General features: G+C 47.5%; 1 protein-coding gene across 2 annotated transcripts in view; it reads left to right on the forward strand.

Moving 5' to 3' along the window:
- IL1R2 (interleukin 1 receptor type 2) overlaps nucleotides 1-24,279 on the forward strand; it is a 34,219-nt gene extending 9,940 nt beyond the window's left edge. Inside the window, exons 2-10 of one of the 2 annotated variants that reach the window (XM_077133963.1) lie at nucleotides 944-1,196; nucleotides 6,461-6,588; nucleotides 7,241-7,505; nucleotides 11,283-11,463; nucleotides 14,605-14,779; nucleotides 19,176-19,238; nucleotides 20,690-20,825; nucleotides 22,142-22,284; nucleotides 23,606-24,279. In XM_077133963.1, the coding sequence (XP_076990078.1) occupies nucleotides 6,522-6,588; nucleotides 7,241-7,505; nucleotides 11,283-11,463; nucleotides 14,605-14,779; nucleotides 19,176-19,238; nucleotides 20,690-20,825; nucleotides 22,142-22,284; nucleotides 23,606-23,754 (1,179 nt within the window). In that variant the 5' untranslated portion in view covers nucleotides 944-1,196; nucleotides 6,461-6,521 and the 3' untranslated portion in view covers nucleotides 23,755-24,279. The remainder of the gene's footprint in view (nucleotides 1-943; nucleotides 1,197-6,460; nucleotides 6,589-7,240; nucleotides 7,506-11,282; nucleotides 11,464-14,604; nucleotides 14,780-19,175; nucleotides 19,239-20,689; nucleotides 20,826-22,141; nucleotides 22,285-23,605) is intronic. The other variant, XM_077133962.1, reaches the window with a different exon arrangement.
- The last annotated feature ends 753 nt before the right edge of the window (nucleotides 24,280-25,032 follow it).

Raw genomic sequence — 25,032 nt, forward strand, 5'->3', positions numbered from 1 at the left:
GCATTAAAAACTTTAGAATTTTGTGATAGGCTTAGAAATATATGTGTGCATGTATTCATGATTGTGTGTTGATATGAGAAACACATTTCTATAATATGAATTTATGCACGTGACTTACTGACACCAATAGATAAAGTTGCACAATTTCTAGTAGTTACAATGATACCAGAAAGTTCCCAGGCTGTGGGTGAACCTTTAGCAGGAATGAGGCAGAATGCAAAGATGGTGCGTGTTCTGACTTCTCACTCAGGTTCTGCCAGCTGAGCAAGTTACTTCTGAGGTTCTGGTTTTGCTTTGATAAAACCAACAGAGCTACTGCTTACCGAGTGCTTTTTCTTTGACAATACCAGGTTAAGTCATTTGTCATCCGACCCTCCCATGATGCCCATCAGGTTATATCAATTTTATAGCTGAGGGGACTCAGCTGCAGAGAGGTAGAGTAACCAGCCCATGACCAGCAGGCAAGGAAGGCAGAATTCACACTCGTCTGCTCGACTCCAAAGTCCATGGACTGTTTACGGTACTCTGTATAGCCCGACCTAACTCACAGGACTAATGGAAGGTTTGAACAGACCTCTTAGCTGCCCCAGAGAGTGGAATCTGAACAGGTGTGGAAGTTAGAGAATGACAGATAAGCTTCTGATCATGAGAGAGTCCCAAGCCTGGAAGTACCCAGTCATGGGGAGTTAAGCTTGGCCATCGGCGGGGGGGGGGGGGGGGGGGGGGCACTGGGTTTGGGATCACCGTTTGTGTGGGCAGCTGAACTGGCTGCCTTCTGGAGCCCCCACTAGCTCCAGGTTTTGATGCTTCTAAGAACAAAGACTGAGGACTGAGTATACTTGTGTTTACATCCTACCTTATCATCTCATCCCATTAGCTCTGTGACCTTGGACAAGTTGCTTAATGTTTCTGAGTCTATTTCTGTTGCTCCGTTTCATAATAGGATGATGCACGCTGCTCACCTCGTAAGTTTTGTCCTCGGGATTGTGCAGGCCAGCTCATCCCTCTGATAGAGATATCAGCCTGGAAGAATATGACGTCTGGTTGGTTTGTACTGTATGTGGACAGGACCTCGGAGCTAGAGCTTCCTCACCAATGTTTTGGAGGTGGATGGTGATAAAATCCGAGGCCAGAGGAGTGGACTTCTGGGTCAGCCAGTGAGGGCACCTGATACGGGAAAAAGGAAGCCTTCCCAGGTCGGTGGTCCAGCCTTCTGGGGTGCTGAATGACCTGGCTTACTGCGGATGGAAGGAGTGAACGGGGGATTTGAATGAGTGTGAAGATGAGTTGGGATGCTTTACCGAAGTGTATCTTAGTCAGTGGTTTGGTTCTTGGGGCAGAAGTTGGTCAAGTTCAGAAGAAAGGATGGCTTTAGCGAGGAGGGATATTTGTGGGCAGAACATAAAGTTTAAGGTGAAGGTGTGTTCTTGGTGAAGCCTCATTTCAGCCTCTCCAGGGTTTCCTCTGAGGTTCAGCCCAAGATGGTGCTTCAAAGATGGTCTCCCTCACCCATCGCCTTCTAGAAAGACTCTGTTTTTCCAAGTCCCACCAGGGAAGGGGAAACCTGGGGCAGAGGACGGGTGGTGCCAGACTTCTGGCATAGCTGCAGAGCAGAAGCGATTCTGCCACACCGCTGGAGATGGAATTTGCTTCAATCTAGAAAGAAAAGAAATGAGTTTTCCTTTTTTCTGCAGAACGAAAACGGTTTGTGGACAACACATAGGGGTTCCTTTGAGTCAGAACCTTTTTCAACAAGAGCTACCTCAAACCTGCTCATGTATTTCTCTGTATCTGAATCTGGACAATCTTTCCCACCCCTAAACTCTCTAAATTCTGTGCTGTCCAGAGGCTGAGTTACGGTTTTCTGTTGCTTCAACTTTGACTTAAAAAAAAAAAATTTCCAAGCTTGATTTGGATGTAAATATTTATTTTCCCATGGGTTTCAGAAGGTTTTCTATCACATACCTGAAACAATATGTTAGGATTTTTAGGAATTTATTTACAAATTAGAGGTGACTGAGTCACACGTGTAAGGCATGAAAGCTATGTGACTTCATTAACATTCAAAACCTGCCAGATTGTTTTTATTCTTTGGAAGACTGTTGCCTGACTCAGAGAGACGTTGCCTTAAAACTTCCAGGAAAGACGTAAGGATAGTAATAAAGAAAAGTTCAATCTTTGAAGTGAATGAAGTCTAGATATGTTCACATATACTTCAGAATAAAAAATTTTACTCCTTTTAAATGCCTGCAGATTCATTTTGGAAGCTCTCGTTTACTTTCCATTTGTTTTCAATCTGCTAAAAATATATATTCCTACATATATCCTGAGATACAATTAAGGGTAAAATGGGATCATGTGTAGTACTTTCAAACATTCAAGGGAAAAAGTACACAAATGTGCACACACAGACACACATGCACACATACGTGCACACACACGTGTGCACACACACGCACGCACGCACACACACAGGTTGGCTCAGCTAAGGGAGATAGACTGGTGTCCACTGCATTATTCTTTCAACTTTTCAGCCTCTTTGAAAGTTTTCAAAATTAAATGAAAACGTGCACGAAATCCCTGCGTTCTCTCCCCTGTGCCGCGCAGGAGTGGAAGCCTGAGGCTTGCAGGTGACACCGGGGATCGGAGCAGGTGGCACTTACCTGAGGCTGGGGGAGTGGAGAAGGTGGCGGTGGGGTGGTGTGGGGTGCTCTCTTCCCCATCCTGGATTCCTTCCCGCTTCCTTTAACTCTGCACGGGTTCTCTTTCCTGATCTTGCTTTTTGTCCTCTCCTGTGTTCCTATGTGGAGTGAGGCAGATCTTGGTTATATGGCCAGAAAAAACACTTATAACTCGAATACACGTGACCAGCCGCTCTTGAAATTTCTTTTTTCCAGTAAGAGGGTCAATTCAGATTCCAGCAAAAATGCCAAGTTGCCTGTGTATTAAGAACAGATTTAAAGAAAGTAAGGCCAGGGAATAGGGCTTTTGTCACAAACCTCTGCAAGGCAAATTCTTTTTCTGTGGGCCTGCTGAAGACTCACTATTTCCCACAATCCGGCAACCTTGGCCTTTTTCTCTGAGGTTTTGATTGCTAAAAGCAATCACTACTGTGTGTTTGTGGTTTAAGTGTCTGAAGCCACTTCCTGGAAAGGCCACGGCACAGCACTCATTTTGCCAGAGAACACAGAAAGGAAACCAAGACAGCTCCCCTTGGCTCAGGGGTGGGCGGGCGGCAGTTCGCTGAGGAGTCAAACATTTTAGGATTTTGTTCCATTGCAGCAAAGTTCTGGCTGAGGTGGTTTCCCACATCTCTCTCTGATCTGTCTTGCAACTTTGAGAAGAGGCTTGACTTCAAACTTCACTTTCATCCCCTGTCAGAGGAAGTGTTTGCATTCAATTTCTCCAGAACTCCTTCCTGCCCTCTCACGGGGTGTCAGCTAGCGGCTGCACCCGAATGGCCGCCACTTGACTTGCTGCTGTCCAGAGCATGTCACCTCACCTGAGGCTAGTGTCAGCAGTTTTACTTCAGACCCTGAGAGATCCCGAGAGAGCGTCAGGCCTCCAGGAGCGTTTTTACCTGAGGGGAGGTTGCACGGCTCATCCTGTTTCTGAGTTGAAGTGGTTTTTAGGGAATCCAGAGAAACCGTCTATTTGAATACAGTTGAGTAACAGGAAGAGGGTGGATGAGCACACGACACCCAGCAGTAGCCACAGGGCTCCTTCTTCTGGGTCCTTTACCTAAACTTGGAAAAGCAACAGATTGGAAATAGGTTTGGCTGTGAAAGACGGGAGCCCTAGCATGTAGAAGAAGGTAGTCTAGAGCTGGGCTGGGCTGGGAGGCAGCTTCACAGAGCCACCAGGGACTCAGGCTCCTTCTCTCCCGTTGTCCCACTGCCTCCACCAAGCGGTTTGCGCCCTGTGGTCCCAGATGGCTGCTCCAGCCCAGCCGTCACAGCCGCCCTGAGACACAGGAAGACGTGGACAGACGCTTTCTCTGCAAGGGAGACTTCCCAGGAGGACCACAACATTTCCACTTACAGTTTGTTGTCCAAAATTTTGTCACATGGCTGCTTTAGTTATGGGGTGGGGCGAATGGGAGGAAAGGCCGCCTTTCTTTGGAATGGCCTGGTACCAGATTAAGAGGCAGGAGTTGTCTATTAGAGAAGCAGGAGAGACGATGAGAGGACAGGACACTAGCAGCCTCTGTCACAGACAGTGCACTTCTGAAGCACAGGGCTTTGGGAGAGCCAGTCCTGGGTTTAAATTTCAATCTGTTTACTGGCTTTAAGATCTTGGCCAAGTTACTTAACCTCTTTGATCTCTTCTTATATCATCTGTAACGTCAATGTAATATCCACTTTGTGGGGACAAGAAGAGAGAACGAGTGTTCAGTGACTAGTTCAATTGCTGTTATTCTCACACTGTTATTCTCAGCATCATTGACTTCGTTTATTTATTCTGTGTGGTCTTTGTTATAAACGGTATATTTAATTCCGCCAGCTTTCATGTCCTCACTAGAGAATTGGTAAATCTAGCTGAGATCTGTACAGCTGGGGACATGATAAGCTAATGAGCGTCCAAAGAGGATAAAGCCCCCCGACTGATTATACGGCCTTCCTGCCTGGGAAATCCGAAAGGCAAACTTACAGGAAACATTTGCACTTCAGAGACAGATAAGGGATAAGGACCATGGAGAAGCAGAAGGCGCTTGGAGAAGCCGGCCCGGGGCCGGACACCCAGCCAGGGGGGATCTCAGGGCCTTCGCTTCCTCCTGCAAGGCTCCTTGTCCCCAAAACAGACACCACTCCAATGCTGCGGGTTCCCATGGTTCCTGATGGGCATGGGAGGGTTTCCAGAGTGCAAGTGTCAGTCCTGCAGTAAGAACCATTTGGGATTATTGCAAATCCTTCACAATATTAGTTCCCGGAACAGAACGCAACCCGAAGTCTTTCAAGAGAAGGAGGGGTGGTGAATGGGATTGTTGTTTTTCTAGATCCACTCACCACTGCCAACTCTCTGAAAGATTTTCCGTCATGAATATCTTCTGGGTGCTCTGCAGGACCCGGCAGTCTCGCGCGCAGTGAGGACCGTGCAAAAGGCTGGGCCCCTCCTGCCAGACCCTCGCCATCTCTGGGGAAGCCAGACAAGGAACAGGCGTGGTGGGGTGCACTATGGCCCCCAGCTTTCATCCCCTCCCAGAGTCACTCTGCAGTTCCTTCCTCTAGAGGTGGTGTATTTCCCAACTCCATTGATGGGAGGCCTGCTCATGTGGCACTTGCTTTGGCCAATGGAATGTGGACAGACAAGAGCGAGCTAGTTCTGAGTGAGGCCAGGTGTGGTTTTTTCACCCCACTTTGAGCTTCCATCACGTGAGAGGATCATCTCCCAGGAAGCTCACTGGTCCAAGGAGGATGAGGGAGACACGGAGCCAACCTGGATCCCACCTGCAGATCAGAGCCCAGCTTATTCCAGCCTAGTCTAGACTAACCAACTTCCATCTGGCCCACAGATCTGTGAGCAAGAATAAATGATTTTCATTTTATGCCACTCAGTTTCAAAGTGATTTGCTCAGAAGTATCGTTGTGGCAACGTCTGGCTGATACAACCGACAATTGGGATATAACGTGAGAAGGACTGCAACGAGATACAGAAGACATCTACTCTGGTCTTGGGGAGATCTGGAGGAGATGCTTCATGAACTTGTATAAGATATTCAGCTTTTGGACCTCATTTTGCTCTTCTCCTGGGATGCTCTGGACCAGGGAGTTAAGCAGTATAAGGAATCCCTCAGAGTATTGCAGAATTGAACGTGAAGTAAGAGTCGATCTGTATGGAATATAGGAAAAGTTCTCTGCTGAGTAACGTATGAGGACATTTGGACTTGTAGTCATTCCTTCACTCATTCCTTCCTTCAACAAATATGAGCTGGGTTATAGCTGTGAGTAAAACAAACTAGGATGCTTGTGCAAATGGCACGTGTGTTCTAGAGAGAGGAGACTTGGTTGATGATAAATGCCGTAGACACTGACACAGCAGGAACAGACCATACGGATTAGTGAGGCAGAGGCTGGTGATCAAGGATGACCTTGCTGAGTGTGTGGGATCTGAGCCGTGCCTGGCAGGAGGAGTGGGCGGAGAGGGGGGCAAGGGCCTGTTCTAGCCGGAAGTGCTAAGACACAGTTCTGGAAAGACATACATTTTGGATAAGGAACCCCCCTACCGAGAGAGCACTCATTCTGGCCCAAATTGAGTCTGTAAGTGCTCCAGGGACATGACTTCTGGTGAGTTGGTGGAACGTTGCTGTGGATGAGTAAACCCAACACTTCCGAGTATTCTTGTTAAAAAGGAAAGAATCTAGGCACGAGAAGGTTTCCATCATCAGATGGTGGCCACCTTCAAGAGGTTCCCTCCCTGGGGTCTGCGGCTCCCAGTGACCCTTCTGTCTCCTCCTCTCTAGGCTACTGGGTGCTGGACTTGAGAGTTCCCCCTCCAGCGCCCTGCGGAAGTTGTCTGGGAAAATGTTCCTTCTGTCCATGTTGGCTATGGGCGTTTCTGTCTGCACCATGGAGCCCCGGCACAGCACAGGTGAGAAGGAGCTCTGCCAGGGGAAAGCGCCTGTCTGCAGCGCCTTTGTGGAAAAAGGTTCCTTATGTCCTGAGTTTTGTTTTCAAAACACAAGGTGCGAAATATCCTTGCCTTGTTGAATGACAAACGCTGCTTCTTTGGGCCCATCCCCTTTTCTGCACAACCTTTGCCCTGGGTTTTGATCATTCTTGTCCAAGAAGTGAACCGAAGGAAATGGTGCTTTTTGGGGGGGGAGGCCTTTAAAAACAACATGCCTTTAGATTTTAACCACACATCTTGGCAGAACTAAGCTGTTCTGTCTGAACTCAGCCGGGATCTACTTTTAATGACAAGAAATCAAAAAGTGAAAAATATGGCCATTTTTAAAAATCTTTTCTTTTTCTGTCACCAGGGGAAACGATACAACTTTTCCCATAAAATATAAATTGGCATTATAGTAACCCTAAATTTGTTATTTGGAAATTTCAAAGTCCTAACTAGCAGGAGGGGTTAATTAGCACACGCCACCACCCCCACCGCTCCCCCCCTGCCAGGTGCAGGTCATTTTGTCAGGGGCACACGGGGTCCTCGGATGTGCAGCTGTCTCCTGCAAAACGAGCCTCGGCCAGGTGTGCTTTGGACCTAAAGCCTGGCTGCTCTTTCTGTCCTGCAGCCGCCGAGGGAAACTGCCAGTTTTATGGCAAGTATTTCCAAATCAGCTACAAGGTGGAAGGGGAGCCTGTGGTCCTGAGGTGCCCCCAGATGGAGCACTGGTTGCGGACTTCTGCCAGCCCCCACTTCAACGTGATGTGGCATAAAAATGGTTCTGGGGTGACGCTCCCAGGAGAAGAAGACACACGAGTCCTGGTCCAGCGCGGCGCTCTCTGGATTCTGCCAGCTCTGCAGGGGGACTCAGGCACCTACGTCTGCACCACGAGGTAGGTCCCCGGGGAGGAGGCAGGGAGCGAGAGTCCTTGTAAAATAGTGTTGCCATTTTACATCAAAATCCAGTGTATGAGGGCGGGCCACGGTGGCTCAGCAGGCAGAGTTGTCGCCTGCCATGCTGGAGACGTGGGTTCGATTCCTGGTGCCTGCCCATGCAAAAAGAAAAAAAAAAATCCAGTGTACGGGGAGAATGCAAATCATGTTCTGAAACTATTTGTCCTGGACATTCCTAAAATCACACTCCTGTCGCTCTCCTTACCTTCCTTTATTTTTCTTCATCACTTTTATCACCACCTGACACACACACACACACACACACACACACACACACACAGTTATTCAGTGTTTGTCTACCCCATTAGAACGTAACCTCCATGAGGGCAGGGAATTGTCTATTTTGTTCACTGCCAAATCCATATCGTAGAGACAGAAGAAATGTACGAATAGAGATTGTGACCTGGATGTGACTTGAGGGAGAAATTAATCTAACCGCTTACTGTACAGGTGAGCGAGCCAAGCTCCAGGGAAGTGAAACCACTTGTGAATTGGCCCGAGTCGGCGGTGGTGGGCCATATCCCCTGCCCTGGTCTGCCTCCTCCTCTCTCCGTTGAATGAGAAGGGGTTGAGACCTTAAAGGTTCCCTGGTTGCCTCTTCTGAAGGGGTTGCAGCGGGCCTAGTGGGGAAATGGCGGCATTCCTGACCTCCTCCCAGAAGCTGCCTCTACACCCCCCCTAAGCCTCTTCCTGAGCCTTCTGCCAGCCCGCCTTTAAGTCTCTCCAGAGTTCATAAACTCACTTGATTTAAGGAGAAACTGTACCCAGAAATTTCCATTTAGAAAGAGAACCAAAGAATGTACCATCTTTTTCTTGACCCTTAATGAACGTAATCAAGAATAAAAGAAAAAAAACAGATACTTCAAATTAGGAGTTAAAAAAGAGATGGGGCCATAGGAGTAGAGAAGCAAATTTACATAAGACAGTGGTGTGCAGTTCATAGCTAACACACTGTAGACAAGAGAAAGACTGATTCACTAGGAAAATGAATGAAAAAAATGGAGCAAAGAAATGGAAAACCTGAGCAGACCAAACAGCATGGAAGAAATTTAAAATGTGGTCAAAATATTGCCTTTAGAAAATGCTCCAGGTCTAGATATAAAAGCAAGTACTTAGAAATGTGGCATTCTTGGCACAAAGGAATTATTGGCCAGCCATAGGATTTCAGGCACTATTGGCCCAATTGTGTGTGTATGTTGTGATTTTGAGAATCGCTTCAAATCCAGGAGCCTTTTGATGATCTCACATGCTTAGGTCTCACTGAAAGCAATTTCGGGACAGGTTCAGTCCTGTTAATGAACTTTATTTTCTATTTTCATATACAGGGACATGTAAAGATATCTAGTTTTCCAATAGCTAGAAATGCATCTATTTTTCTTTCTTTTTCAGTGTAAAAAAAATTATGATTTCTCCAGGAACACTACAAGGCACATTTACTAATATAGGAGAAAGAAGGAAAGGAACTGGGAGTCAGAAAGACCTGGGTTGGAGTCTTTTAGCTCTCCTGCTTTCTTTCTTGTGGGATTGGGACTTATCCTGACATTTATAGGGTTCTGATTTCTCCCCCGTAATGAGGCTTCTGGAGAGGGTCACCTGAAATCACAGCATGTGAAGCATCTCACATGGGGACCGTCACAAGAGGCGATCATTCTGCACGTGGAAATGTCCTCTCCTTCCCTCAAAGCAGCACTTATTGACTAAGGAATGATAAAATGCAAAAATCAGGGACACTTGGAAGCTCAGTCATGTTTGTCTTAAAGTTTGTTTTTACGCTTGATTGAAAAATATATATATAGCTAGTTCCTTCATTTTATTTTTTATTCTTGTAGCAAAAAGGAGGTCTAAGATTGAGGGAGAAATAGAAAATCCAGTGTGCATCAAGCTTTCTTGACCTGTGGGAGAATTTACCCCAGTGACCTCTCAGTCTCTCTTATGACTCCGAGATTGGGTCCTAGAGAGTGAGAATCAGCCATGGGCATTTATAGTCACAGGGCACAGAGCTGTCCTGGTCCTGTGATTTTTATGATCTAGAACCTGTGTCATCTACCCATGTGCCCCTCCTCTCAGCCAGGGTAGGTGATGTGTGCTGCTGTAACAAACATCCCCCGAATCTCAGGGCTTAAAACAACCAAGACTTATTCTCACACATGCTACATGGCTGGCATGGACTGGAAGACACTCAGGTACCCAGGCTGAAGGGGCATTTAGCACTATTAACGCTTTGGTGAGGAGGTGACATATGTATGGACTCCCGGACAGCAGAGCCAGGGCTGCAATCCCAGCAGGCACTTAGAAAAGGAACGACAGGAAACACGCAGCAAATAGCACTAATGGCCACGATGCTTCTGTCGTGGGGATGCCCCACTCCCCTGGGGCTTTTGCTGGTGATTGCAATCTCCTCTACACTACCTTTCTTTGGATGGCGTTTCATGAACTGTCTTGCCCAAGGGGAATTGCCAGATCAATAACGGGACCAGGCTTGCAGCTCTCAGTATGTCTAGCCAGCTTGGTGTCTGGAGATGCTGCCCTAATTTATGAGTTTCCCAAGGCCCCAGTGGGCTCCCAACTTCGGCTTTATGTGTTTCTAGGTGTATGATCTTAGAAATTACTTAACCCCTATCCCTCATTTCCTCATCTGGAAACAAAATAATAACACTTCCTACCGCATGGGGTTGGAGAAGCAACCACGTAACCTATGTAAGGCACTTGGCTCATGTCAGCTGTGTACTGTTCTTTAGACTTTTCTTCATTACAGGTCTCCAACTTGCAATGAGACTGTGCATTTTTCAAAACAATCTCTCTTCCAACTGTTTTTTAAACTAGATGTGGGATGTAGTACAGGTACTGATCCTATTTATTTGGATTCATTATTTTCACTTTCAGGCAGTAAGTTTTCATCACTTGGCTCTTTTGCATCTATTTTTCACACTTTGTTGCTTCCCCAGATTTAGACTGTACATATTTTTCTGTGCAGCCCCTGCCCCCATATGTCATCTTCATCCCCCTCACTCACATCCTGTATTTCTTAGGTAGTGGAGAATTTAGCTGAAATCTTTGTGTTTTACATTTTTTCTACCATAAAAACAGTTTTTTAAATTTGTCTTCTTTCCATTGCCCCATGTTTCCAGTCTTATTTAGTCTCTGCCTTCCTCCCATATCTTCATAGAATTATGATATTGGGATTGTGGGCTACATGGGCCGAAAAACAAACTAACACCCAAAACTTACCCATGATCATTTTCTCCGTGCAATATTCCAGAATCTTTTCTAGCTCTCACACTAATCCCTCGGCAGTCTTCTGAAATTAGATGTCAGTTGATAAGTGATTCTCAGGAGAAGTAAAGGGATTTGCATTTCAGGGAAACCGCGGCTTTTTGGTAACAGTCCCTCCAAAGGATGGCGGCTCCCTGCGCCGGAGCGTGTTGGGACTGGACTCGGGACGCCCCGGAACCTTGGAAAACTTGGGGATTTCCTTGTGACCGGAGCTGTCCTGGAAATCTCAGGCTTACCAAGGCTCACTTGGGAAAAACACAGGATGTACCACAATTGTGATGTGATGCTCCCGTCCCTTGAAGCTTCAAAATTATCAGGGAGAGGATGTCATATAATCAAGAAAATGCAGGAGGCGGAATTTAATGGGGCTGGGGAAATTATTTCATTTATTTGTATTTTGCCTTTCTATTTATTATCTTCTGTTTCATTTTATTTTAAATCAGAAATGCCTCCTACTGTGAGCAAATGTCTGTGGAGCTCAGCGTTGTTGAAAAGTCGGAAGCTTCTCTGCCCCTCATCTCCTACTCACAAATCCTAACCTTGTCAACCTCTGGACCTTTAGTTTGCCCTGAACTCAGTGACTTCACCCGAAACAGAACTGACCTGAATGTTCAATGGTACAAGGTACAACTTTTAAAATTGCCATTTCATTAAAACATATTTTTAACTGGCCATTGGAAATATTTCTGAAGACAACATCTTCACTTTTATATTTCTGTTTCTTTAAGAAAAACATTTAATTTTAAAAGGGTAGTGATTTAATGTGCTCTTGTGTCCTTCTGTGGTTTGGGAAAAGGTTATCATGAGACCAATTTTAGAGAAGGAATACTATTACTAGGACTCTATAGTAAATAGCTGAAGAAAATCACATTTTACTCTGCCCTTTATACAAATTTAGAAAAAAATTTAGTTCATATAATAACTTTGTACACATACTAAACGATTTTTTTTTAACTATAGGACAATTAACCTTTGGGTTAAAGGAGTAAGTACAATATTATTTTATTCCTGCCTCATTGAATAAATACTGTTGGGTGTTTTAATGCTTCCTCGTGAGAATATCAGAGACCATACATAGGACAGTTGTCAGCAAACTACAGCTTGTGGCCAAAGCCAGCCTGACCATCTGTTTTTGTCTGGCTTTTAAGCTAAGTGTAGTTTTTATATTTATATTTATTTGTTTTTAACAGCCCTTATTTTCCATTTAGTGAAGTCTCAATGTTTCAAATAATTTACTCAAGATTCAAAAACTAAGGAATTTGAACAATGCCTTCATTTTCCAATCCCTTCTTTAAATACTTTATTTATACTAAAATCCAGTTCTCATCATATGAAAAATAAATACGAACACAGCAGACTAGCAAATTATAAATTGTGGTTAGTACCAAACAGGTCACAAGTTTTGATCAGAGCTGATATGTGTTGGGACAATCATAACTGTTGGTACAATGTTGAGGTTTTAAAATCACTGCCCCCCCCCCCCCCCATGACTGCTGCGGTACAGGGTAACTGAGCTGTCACATTGCTTTAGCCCCTACACTTTAGATTGTTTCTGAAGATTTCTCACCTCCATGGGCTTGGCTCCTCTCATGTAGAGAATGATATAGGTTAAGGGCCCTACTATCAGGGCTGTAACCACAGAAATGAGAGACGCAAAGCAGTGGTTTGGACGGTTCATATTTGGCGTTACTGATGGCAATGTCAGCGCTCAGGCAGACCCTTGGCTGGTTCTGAGCTTGTGCAGCTGATGGGCTTGTGCCCTGTAAGTTATCAGTAAACCAAGTAGCTTTCTTGGAGTTTTATTCTCTTTCTATACCATATACTGATAAGCTGCTCCGTTATCCAGTTAGTCACAAATTTCAATTGGAGTTTATATTTTTAAATAATTGAAAAAAAAGTAAAGGAATAGTAATATTTCGTGACACATGAAAATTACATAAAATCAAATTTCGGTGTCCATAAATAAAATTTCACTGCTATTCAGTCATGCATGTTCATTTATATGTTGTCCGAGGCTGTTTTTTGCGACCATAGCAGAGTTGAGTAGTTGCTACAGAGATCACGTGGCCCATGAAGCCTAAAATATTTACTATTTGACCATTTATGGAACAAGTTTTCCAAACCCAAATACAGACCGTAGACTGACACTGCAAAGCAATGATCCTTTCAGCCATAATAGGTTGACCAGTTGGCCGGTATTGTAACTACAGATACATACGTACATGAAATATCAGTGTGACACTGGAAACTTTTAAATGATTTTCTGAAAGTAGAATGAAATAGCCACCTCCTGTGAATTAGCCTGTCCAGCTGAAGATACCTTCCTGGTTTAGGAAGAGCCAAGGGAGAATAAGAGAAAGGTTTCCCTGCAGAACAAAGAGCATGGCTGGCAGTCTCCCCTCAGGGTTTGAAGCCCTGTGCCTTCCTTTACCTGTTGTGCACCCATGGGCAAGTCACTTCACCTCTAGAACCCCTTTCCTCTGGAAAACAGAGATTAGCAATTCCCACTGCCTGGGATTGTTTTGAAAATGGCATGAAGTTCTGTTTACGAAGTGCCCAAGACAATGCATGATTATAAATGGTGCTTAATAAATATGGGCGGGCAAGGATATTGTGGCATTACTTAATAATACTCATCCTCTTCCTGTTAAAGCTCATCTTTACTCAGCACCCACCGTGTGCAAACCTGTCCTAACCCCCCTGGCTTGGTTAATACCTCCGTTTTACAGTTTAGGAAATGGAGACACAGAAATGTACGGCATTTGACCAAAGTCACTCAGCTGGTGGATGGAGAAGCCAAAACTCTCCCCCAGGCGCTAGGACACACACACACACACACACACACACACACACCCTGGAGGCTCTCCCCCAGGCACTGGGACACACACACACACACACACACACACAGGCGCTGGGATACATACACACACACACACACCCTGGAGGCTGAAGGGCCCGGGACAGCTGCAGTGGCTGGCTGCCGTGTGACTTTTATCCTATTGGATCACTCATGCCAGAAACAATGAAATTTCTACTTCTAATTAAATATATTATAACGTGATACTTCATGAGCCATGAGGCTAGCAAACGGCTTCAGCTATGTCTGTGCTGCCATTCGGAGGAAGATCATGACACAGCTGGAGGTTCTGTTTCACGAGTGCAAGCTCTCGGAGTTGTAAGAGGCATGCCTGGGGAGGACATGCTGGCTGGTTAGGATGCTTCCTCAAACCTCGTTCAGCTTTTTATATTTCACTGCTCTTGGGGGTTCTGACCTGCAGAGGACCCAGTTTTTATCCATACGGAAAGCGTGGTCTCGTTTCTCCTGTTTACTTTCTTCTTTTGACTTCTTCTCTAGCTCCACTGACTCCTACAGCTGAAATGGCTTTTCAAGTCACTGCTGCTGCAGCATCTCTTCCCAGCGCTGTTTCCCAGCGTAAGGGAACCCGCCTTCCCGGGTAGCTCCTAAACCTGCAAGGCGGCTGTTAGTCCCCAAATCTATTTGCATTCTAAATGCCCTCTTTTGTCAAAAAACAGATAATCTCTCCCCCCTCCCTGCCCCACCCCCAACCCTGCTTGGTTAAACATACACAGCAACTGTACTGGTTTCATATGACAAGAAGTTCCCTTTTCTAGAAAAGCAAATAGATGCATAGCCAAAGCACAACATTTGCAAATTCAACATGGATTGGTAATGACGATGCCATCCACAGGCCTTGAGACTTAAATCTGCTTATAGAATAAGTTTAAAATGCATCTTTCCTTCAGGACTCTGTTCTTTTGGGTCAAGACGATAAGAAGTTTCTGAGTGTGAAGGGAAGCCCTCGCCTTCTCATCAGCAACGTGTCTGCGGAGGACGCGGGCTATTACAGCTGTGGCATGACATTTGTCCACCGAGGCAGGCAGTACAATGTCACCAGGAGCGTTAAGCTGCGTGTCCACAGTAAGTACTTTGCAGCCAGCTCCAGCAACGAGCAGGCAAAGAACAAATTAAGGTTCATGTAGAATTGCTCGAAGGTCGGTAGGGCAAAGGAAAACAGATTGTCATCTCCCTGAAAGCGCCAGGCTGCTAAGGCACCATGAGAGCAGAAAGCAGGGGTTGTGGGGGAGAAAGGCGAGTCCTGGGTCCCAGTGGGAGACCAGAATACACCACTACTGGGGCTGAGCAGAGACGCCCCAGGGAGAGGCTCTTTGGAAGCCTGCACCTGTCCCAGAGCCCCCGTGGGGACACAGGCGCTCCAAGGCCGCCCAGCGCTCCAGGAGGCTGTGACGTCACTTGGTTTCCGAGCAGGCGCCATGCGCTGGTGTTTCAGGGGCAGGTCACCCTTCTTCGTCTCCCTGATCGAGCCCAGCTGTCCTTGACACCAGGGTTTTGGACAATGAGAGCTCCCCCCGGATTGCATGGGGCCCCCTTCACAGCACGGGCGTGGCCAGGTGTGCAGGTGCTGGGCTGTGCCAGGAAAAGCGCGTGCTTCGCTTTCATTGGTGTACTGATCAGCTAACACAACCGGGGCCTTCGGAGGGGAGTTCAAAGAGCTCTGAAGCAATCAAAGTTAAATAATTGGCCGGTGGTGGGGAAAGGCGTTTACTCTCCTGGAGGACGCAGAGGGTGGGTTTGGCTACAGGGCAAATCATGTCTCTCCTGTCTTGAGGTCTCCATGTCACCTTATATTGTGTGTGTGCTGTGGGTGTGTTTAGTGTGTGGTGGGTGCTGTGTGTGTAGTGTGTGTGGTGTGTGTGTGATGTGTTATGTGTGGTGTGCTTGTGTGTGCTGTGTGGTTTTTTTTGTGTGTGTTGTGCATGTTGTGTGTGGGGTGTGTGTGCGGTAGGTGTGGTATAGAGTGCACATATTGTGGTGTGTGTGCTATATGTGGTGTGTGTATTTGTAGTATGTGTGGTGTGTGGTGTGTGTTGTGTGTGGTGTCGTGTGCGCATTTGTGTGTGGTGTGTGTGGTGTATGTATGTGTGGGGTGTGCTGTGTGTGTTGTGCATGTTGTGTGTGTGGTGTGTGCTAGGTGTGTGATGTACGTGTGTGGTGTGTGCGGTGTGTGTGTGTGTGAATGGTGTATGTATTTGTAGTGTGTGGTGTGTGTGGTGTGTGAGGCATGGTGTGCCTGTGGTGTGTGCTGTGTGTATATGTGGTGTGGGTGGTGTGGTGTGTGGTGTGTGGTGTGTGCTGTGTGTGTTGTGTGTATGTGTGGTGTGTGCGGTGTGTGTGCTGTGTATGTGTGGTGTGTGCGGTGCATGTGATGTGTGTGGTGTGTGTATATGTGGTGTGTGTGGTATGGTGTGTCATGTGTGTGCTGTGTGTGTGTGTGGTATGTGTGGTGTATGTGGTGTGTGTATGTGTGGTGTGTGTGCTGTGTGTGCAGCGTGTGTATTTGTGGTGTGTGCTGTGTGTGGTTATGTATGTGTGGTGTGTGCTGCATGTGTGGTGTGTGTATGTGTGGTGTGTGTGGTGTGTGCGGTGTGTGTGGTGTGTGCTGTGTGTGTGCTGCATGTGTGGTGTGTGTATGTGTGGTGTGTGTGGTGTGTGCGGTGTGTGTGGTGTGTGCAGTGTGTGTGGTGTGTGCAGTGTGTGTGGTGCATCTGGTGTGGTGTGTGATGTGTGTGTGATGTGAGTACATGTGGTGTGTGGTGTGTGCTGTGGGTGTGCTGTGTCGTGTGTGTGCTGTGTGTATGTGTGGTGTGTGTATGTGTGGTGTGTGTGGTGTGTGTGCTGTGTGTATGTGTGGTGTGTGGTGTGTGCTGTGTGTGTTGTGTGTATGTGTGGTGTGTGCGGTGTGTGTGCTGTGTGTATGTGTGGTGTGTGTATGTGTGGTGTGTGTGGTGTGTGTGCTGTGTGTATGTGTGGTGTGTGGTGTGTACTGTGTGTGGTGTGTGTATGTGTGGTGTGTGGTGTGTGCTGTGTGTGGTGTGTGTATGTGTGGTGTGTGTGGTGTGTGCGGTGTGTGTGGTGTGTGATGTGTGTGTGGTGCATCTGGTGTGGTGTGTGATGTGTGTGTGATGTGAGTACATGTGGTGTGTGCTGTGTGTGTGGTGTGTGCTGTGTCTCATTCCTATCAGCTCCTTGTCCCCCCTCCCGGGCGGGCAAGGGGGGGATGCTGAGACACCCTGCCCTGCACCTTGAAGGGCCATGCCGTCCGTGGGTGCGATGCCGCACATGGTCACTAGGGGGCAGCCAATCACAGAGGATCTGCGGTTCTCCAAATGGCCCCGGGCCAAGCAGTAGCACCTGGGCACCTGGGCACCTGGGCACCTGGGCGTGCGGAATCAGGGCCCCGGCCACGGGGTCTACGGAATGAGAGACTGCGGGAGTTTAGGAGGCCCCAGGCGGTGCCGAGGCCGGTGGAGGCGGCCCATGGAGGGGCCCATGGAGGGGGCCAGCCCCCGAGGTTCTTTCTCGCCCCGGGTGGGCCCAGCCCAGGAGAAGGCTGAGCAGCTGCTCTTGGCTGTGACCAAATGGAGGCTGTGGTCACCGTGGGAAGCTGCTTCTCGCGTCACACTGTCTCGTGGCCTCATGCTGAGGCATGCTAGGGTTTCGCAATGCTCTTTAGTGGGGGACGTGAGGGTGGAGAGGCCCGTGGTGGGGAGAGGCAGCACGTCGGTCACTCGCAGCCACCCTTCTTCCTGCACTTGCGATGCCGGTTCCTTCAGCCGTGGCACCTCCGGGGAGCTGGGTTCTGAGCCTCCCCAGGACCCCCTGCTTTGGAGTTGATCTAATCGGTTAGCGAGTCACTACAGTTATCATCCGCGTGGTTAGCCTTACAGACCCGCGGTTCTTTGAGTCCCTGCATCCTTTTTTTTTAAAGTTTTTTTTTAATGTTTCTTTTTTAAAAACACATTTTTATTGAGATATCTTCACATTCACACAGTCCAGACGTGGTGTATAGTCAGTGGCTCACATATCATCACCTAGTTGTGCATTCATCACCATGACCATTTTTTTGAACATTTGCATCACTCCAGAAAAAGAAATAGAAAGAAAAAAGAAAAAACATACATCCCATACCCCTTACCCATCCCCCTCATTGTAGTATTTCAATCTACCCATTTTTTTTTACCCCTATTCCCCCTATTATTTATTTTTTGTCCTTATTTTTTTTTTTTTTTTTTTTTTTAAAGGAAAGACAGAGAGAAGGAAGGAAGGATAGAAGGAAGGAAGAAAGGGAAACATTTTCCAAACATTTTCTTGCTTTATTGTATTTTGTTTTTCCGTTTTTGTTACATGGGCTGGGGCCGGGAATCGAACCGAGGTCCTCCGGCATAGCAGGCAAGCACTTTGCCCGCTGAGCCACCGCGGCCCACCCCTATTTTTTGTCCTTATTTTTTTACTCATCTGTGCATACCCTGGATAAAGGGAGCATCAGACACAAGGTTTTCACAATCACACAGTCACAGTGTAAAAGCTGTACACTGTACAGTTGTTTTTAAGACGTGAAGCTACTGGAACACAGCTCACCAGTTTCAGGTACTTCCCTCCAGCCGCTCCAATACACCATAAACTAAAAAGGTGATATCTATGTAGGAATACATAAGAATAATCTCCAGGAAAACCTCTCAGCCGCTGACACTTACATTTTGTTTCATTTCTCTCTTCCCTCTTTTAGTCAAGAAGGCTTTCTCAGTCCCGTAATGCTTGGTCCCGGCTCATCCCCGGAGTCCTGTCTCACGTTGTCAGGGAGAGTCACACCCCTGGGGGTCATGTCCCATGTATGTGTGTGGGGGGGAGGCAGTGAGCTCACTTGCCAAGCTGGCTTAGAGAGAGAGGCCCCATCTAAGCACAAAAGAAGTTCTCTGAGAGTGACTCTTAGGCATAATTATAAGTAGACTCAGCCTCTCCTTTGCAGGAATAAGCTTCATAGGGGCGAATCCCAGCATTGAGGTCTCGGCCTACTGAATTGGTTGTCCCCACAGCTTCCCTGCACCCTTTTAAAAGAAATCTCCAGAACTCCACGGCAGGCACTTGGGATGGGGAGACATCTGAGGGCACTCAGACCTTTCGGATAAACCCATCCCGTGGATTTCATGAACATCATTGTTCTGAGTGCATTCAGGAAGCCTGGGAGGGGAGGGGTTGCTTGTTTATCACAGAGCAAAGAATGTCTGTCAGCAGAATGTGTACTTAATTGTGACCTCTTCCAGTAATCTCTCTGCTGGGAAAGGCACTGGCCAAAGATGTTGAATTTTGCAGAGTCCGTTTCCTTTGCCAGGCAAAGACCGAGTCCCTCAGTGACTGGCCGCACTAGGGGATAAGGATTAATTAGCTAAACAATGGGACTTGATCAGGAGCTTGAACCGAAGCCTTTCCTAACAGCATCTCTTTCCTTAAATCTTAGAAAAAGAAGCGGAGACGATTCCGGTGATTGTATTCCCCCACCAGACCATATTAGCTTCACTGGGTAAGGCACGTGAGGGCTGTGCAACCCACCCGGCCTGCCAGGCAGACCGGACCCCACAGCATGGGGGTCTCGGGGGGCCCCGTGGCCTGCTAGCTGCCACTTTTTGGGGTGCAGTGAGTGGGGGGAGCCCAAGAAGCCCAGGGCATGGGGCAGAAATCACAGATGTAGGGGGCCAGCTCCCTTCTTCAAAAGTTGATAGAAATGGTATTGTTTTAAAACGGGCATACTACCTGAAAACCCTACTTACAAAAACCTAAATGCAAAAACCCTTAGGAAAGGATTAACTGAAGCCAGCAGCTCCAGCATATTTAAAATAACTCACTTGATGCCCAGCATTTCCCCAGGCCCCCGTTTGTGACATGGGGCAGACCCGGCCACTGCCTGGCCCTCGGAGACCCTTTCTCCTTGCCAAAAGGGCTGGCCAGCTGCATGGCTGCTCTGTGGAGCAAGGCCTCCTGGCTGTGCACGCTGGCAGGGAGCCGGGAGGTCCTAACATCACTGTGGGAAGGAACTGCCCACAGGGTAGCTCTGGTGTGGCCCCATTCCATCCCAGCTTCAGTCCTGGAAGGAAGGGTTTGTTTGTCCCAGTTTGCATAATGGTTTTGCGGCTCTCACACTCATCTAGTAAACCCTGGCTGTAGGACCCCTCCCCCCACCCCCGTCTTTGTTTTTTTACATCTCATTGGGTTTGCTTTCAAAATGCAAATGGACTGCTCCTAAGCAGAGGCCACAGAAAAGAATGGCTCTGGGCAGGCTCTGGGGATAGGCCCGGCCTGTGAGTCTCAGCCCCGTTCAGCCCTCCGGAGACTGGGGAGGGGCGAAGTGGAGGGGCCCCGGCAGCTCTGCTCCTCCGTGCAATGCTCTGAGTGCCCGAGGGCCCCAGGATGCCGGTCCAGGGGGCCTCTTTGGGCCGGGGGAAATCTTTAGGTTCGTAAGGAGGAGGTGGCGGAGGGACAAGGGCTGGCATTGTGAGCTGGGAGTCATGCCAGGTTCATGCAGACTCAGCCCATCGCCCATGAGGACATGTCCTGCCTTCTCACCGCCCCGTCGATGACTTACAAAGAAATCCCAAACCGGCTTAGCCGTGATGGAAGCTGGGGCCCGGCCCCGTCACGCTGCGCCACTCGGGGGGGTGCTGTTCATACGAAAGACACTGGCTTTTTTTTAAAGGGTGAGCCTTACAGTAGGGCGCGCTGATAACGGTGGGTTCCTCTCTTTTGAGGGGAGGGAGATTGCAGGCCCGGGGAAAAGTGGAGTTGAGACCAGCAATGGGCCCTCTGCAGAGGGCCATCGAGTACATTGTAGGAGAAGGCGGCCCTTGAATTAGGGGATGATTCCACGAGCTGAATGGCTTTGGGAAGCGGTCTAATTTCAGGTCTTTGAGAACAGGAGGAAGGGTCCTCAGCGTCTTTTCCTTGCAGCTCCCGACAGCTCCCGTACTGTTCTTGCAGGGTCCCGGCTGACAGTCCCATGCAAGGTGTTTCTGGGCGCTGGCACCCAGGCCACCACGCTGCTGTGGTGGACAGCCAACAACAGCCACATCGAAAGCGCCTACCAGGAAGGCCGGGTGACCGAAGGGCAGCGTCAGTAAGTGGCCTCTTCTCTGTCGTCCCGGCTGCGTCTTCCCACAGAGCCGTGTAAGGGCCCCGCAGGCCTCACCGCTCCGCCCGGGGACCGACCTGTAGCAAACTTACAAACGGGACACGCCTGCCACCCTGAGAACTATCTTGTGATTCCAAACCTCTGAATGATTTGAGTTGAGTTGACTATTCAATAGGGATGTTGCATCGTGTAACGGTTCACAAGTTTTATTGCTTGGTTTTTGCAGTTTTCTTTTTCTAGTTTGGAGCTGATGAGTTTCCACTCTGCCCGCTGAATCTCAGATATCTTCATAAACCCTTGAAAAGATCCTGGGACCCAGCTGCAGATCCTCTCCTTCCCAGGAAACCGGGGACTCTCTTAGTCTGTCCTCGCAAGCATTCAACTCTATGAAATGTTCCCTAAAACTAGAGCAATCAGACCTCGTAAAGGGGACCATTTTCATATGAGGAAAAGGGCCCACTGAACATCCCAAATTGCAAAGTATTTTTAAATTCAAGGTTTGATACTTTGGATTAACGTGAACTTTGGCTTGCTGGCCACGATCAGAAAACATCCTTTGGGATGCACTTTCGCGGCTGACGATATGTGCTTGGCACAGTCGTTTGCTTGTGCTTCTTTTTTTGTGAAAGGCTTGGCTGCAGTTAACAGGACAGCCTACTCGCCCCAACCACTTATGTAAGGGCTTGTATTTTCTCCCCGTAGATAAGACAAAAATTCTCCCAGTTTTGTTGCTGTGGCCCCCACACTCATAGATAGTGTCAAGGTAATCCTCAGATTCTTACACCACGACGATGGCAGTCATTCTGAATAGACGCGTCTCCCTTGGCCCGACTGTAGTCCCCCTGTCTGAACTTGAGTCTCCAGCGTGGAGAGGAGAGGGGGAGAAGCTCACTGATGACGGGGGCTCTGGGAGCTCCCTGCCCTTTTATGTGAAAATGATTTCTTGGTGAGACAGCCAATCTCCCAAACTAGACACGTCTCTTCTCACCACTGGTTTCCATTTGGCCTTGTTCATTAAGAAGGGCCTTAAGTCATGAATTCTCCATGATTAACCCCAACTGGTTAGGCGCTCGTGGTCGCAAGGATGCCATTTCGGTGGCCCGCAGCCTCAGCAGCGCACCCGCCTTCTGAAGCAGGCTTGGCATTTCCCCCCAGGAGGTGACAAACAGGGGTGGCAGGTGACCCCGACCTTATCAGTCTTCAAAGCAGCTCTAGCACCATGCATGTTTCTGGGTGTCTGAGTGAGAAAAGACAAGCTTGCCTTTGATATGCCCTGTTTAAGAAAATGTCTTCTCACTCAGGGAATACTCAGAAAATAATGAAAACTACGTCGAAGTGCCGTTGATTTTTGACCCAGTCACAAAAGAGGATATGAACACGGACTTTCAGTGTGAGGTTGTCAACACGCTGGGCTTCCAGACACTCCGAACCACAGTCAAAGAAGGTGCGTGTTTCGGGGCGCCGGGGAGAGCCGCGTGTCGGGGGCTCTGGGTGGGACCCACAAAGCTGCCGGTTCGCAGGCGGCTCCCTGGGAGGGACCTCGCATTTCCTGTGAGTGCAGCGCTGAAAGCAAACCTCCCGTTTCAAAAAAGCAATGCTTTAGCGGTTGTCGTGCAGAGACTGGCCTTTGGGCGGCTATGCACAAAGGAAAAAAAGATTAAATAGCGGGTCGATTTTTGGGAAAAAGATAAAAACGTTTCCGCGATAAACTTGAAAAAACCCTGCCTCCTCCTGCGGGTCTGCACTGGGTCAGCAGGTCCAGCCGTCCCCGAACGGCCTCTCGAGGGAGGGCAGGGTGGTTCTCGTCCTGAGATTGAGAAACTTTCTCAGACTGGCTCGAGAGCTGAGATAATTAATCAGCAGCTAATAAAGTGCAATCGCCCCAACACCCATCTAAGGACCTTAAAAAAGGGAAGGAAAAACTCATGTTATCATTTTTGACTGAATTGATTTCTTCTCATTGTTTAACTGGGGTGCAGGAAAGGGCGCCGCAGTTAAGTCTCTGTGACCGCAAGCAGCTTCAGATAACAGCAGGCAAGTCCAAAGCGCTCCCAGCTGGAATCCCAGTTATGCCTTCCGGGCAGTCTGCTTCCGAGTTTTGCTGGGAAGGCTGCTGCACACGGACATCAAAAGGGAAAGCTGAGGAGGGCTCGGTCAAGCAGTAGGGCAGGGAATGACCACCGAGCTCCACTACATTCTCCAAATACAGCCCGAGGTCCTCCAGCCTCGCACTCACCTGGGCCACCAGATACAAATGCAGACCCCTGGCACAATCCAGGTCTGTGACTCACTCTTCTGGGACGGGGCAAAAATGCTGCAATTTAGCAAGCCCCCTTTCGTATTAAAGTGCACGAACCATTGGCTTAGGACAAAAGGGGGTGTTTTAGGTAATTTCCATGACATTCATATTGGGAAAGAGACAGGGTCTCTGCAGACTTGAAAACGAAAGATGCAACAAAAAAAGCAGAATCCAATCTCTGGGATCCAGGCACGTAATCCATGTGTCACAGCCATTCTCCCCAGATAATCTTTTTTTTTTCTTTTCTTTTTTTTTTTTTTATTTATTAAAAAAAATTACCTAACACAACATTTTCCCCAGATAATCTTGATCCAGGGGTAAAAGGCACACTTTGAAAGTCAACCCACATTTATCAGGAAAAACGAAAAGAAACTTCAACTTCTCTCTTCTCTGCCCACCTGCCCTGTCCTTTCCTGTTTGCAGAGGCGACTCTGTGAGCCCTAACGTGACTTTTTCCGTCCTCCAGCCTCCACCTTCTCCTGGGAGATCGCGTTGGCTCCCTTGTTGCTGGTCTTCTTAGCTCTCGGGGGAATCTGGATGCACGAACGGTGGAAACACAGAACCGGAAAAGCCTACAGTCTGACCACGCTGAAGATGGCCCGTGAGGGGGTGTAGCCCCGTCCAGCTGAGGCGAAGGCAATAAAACAATTCACAAACAGACCTCGTCCTCTCTCAAGGAAATGGCTCTGCCATTTTGGGGGACTCGGTTCTGTCCTTCAGTTGTGCAACAAGACCCTGTGTTAAGAGCGGGCTTGTAGTAAAAGAGACGTTTTGCTACTTTTCAGAATAAAAGTCCTAAAACTTTTTTATGCAGGTGAGTGGCTCTCTGCCCCTTGTGACCTATTTAAAAGAATGAGGTACCCTTAGGCCTTTCTAAGAGTTGAAAATATCTGAATGAAGTTCAAAATTGATTGGTTAATTTATTCACTCAACAAAAAAAAAGTCTTAAAAATCTAATTTGGCCAGGCCCTCTGGGAGGTATTGTAGGTACAAAGATGGTTAAGACACAGTTTGCCCATAGCCTCGCTGACTCCTTGATTTTATTCTTCTAGCCTCCAGAACTGTAAGAGAATAAATTTCTGTTGTTTTAAAGCAGGTTTTTTTCCCCTATTTTAAACAACAGAATCTATTGTTTTTTTTTTAAAACAGAAAAAAAAAAACCAACACAATTTTTTCTGTTTAAAACAACAGGACCTGTTTGTTTTAAAAGACAAAAGGGAGCATATTGAGATGACCCTATACAAATTAGAAAAAATAACCCAGAGCCTCTTTTATAACATGCCACCCCCCAAAAAAAATTTTTTTTTCAAATAAATTAATGAACTAAAAATACCAGAAAACAAAAACCAACAAATTGCAAAACAAAAACCAACAAATTGCAGGAAAATCAGCATAGCTCACGGCTCACCTGTTTGGATCTCTGTTCAAATGTGACTTTCCCGGAGGCCCTTCTAAAATGGCACTTCCTTACGTCCTCTGTCCCCTCACCTTGTGTCAGGTGACATCATAACACTTCTCACCAACAGGCCTTATGTTATATATTTGCTTCTTTACTTTCCGTCTAGTTTCCCCACCCAAATGGCAGCTCTATCGGGCAGAGATGTTATTTAGGTATCAGCTGTAACCTCACGGCCTTCAAAGCATGGCTGGCTTGTAGTGAGCATTTAATAAATATTTGTAGAATAAACAAAAACAGGCTGAACACTTCAGTGTTCGCTAGCAATAAAAGAATCACAAGAGCAAAGATTGACAGGCTTGATTATGTAACGATTTCTGCCTAATAAGAAAATAAAAGCAAAATTTAAAGGAAATTATCGTATCAAACAAGCTCAAGGAATTAATACTTAAACCGTATAGAGTAAAAGTTTGAAGAAAAGCATCATAACCTAATGG

Source organism: Tamandua tetradactyla, chromosome 17 (genome assembly GCF_023851605.1).
Source record: "Tamandua tetradactyla isolate mTamTet1 chromosome 17, mTamTet1.pri, whole genome shotgun sequence".
NCBI classification, from domain to species: domain Eukaryota; kingdom Metazoa; phylum Chordata; class Mammalia; order Pilosa; family Myrmecophagidae; genus Tamandua; species Tamandua tetradactyla.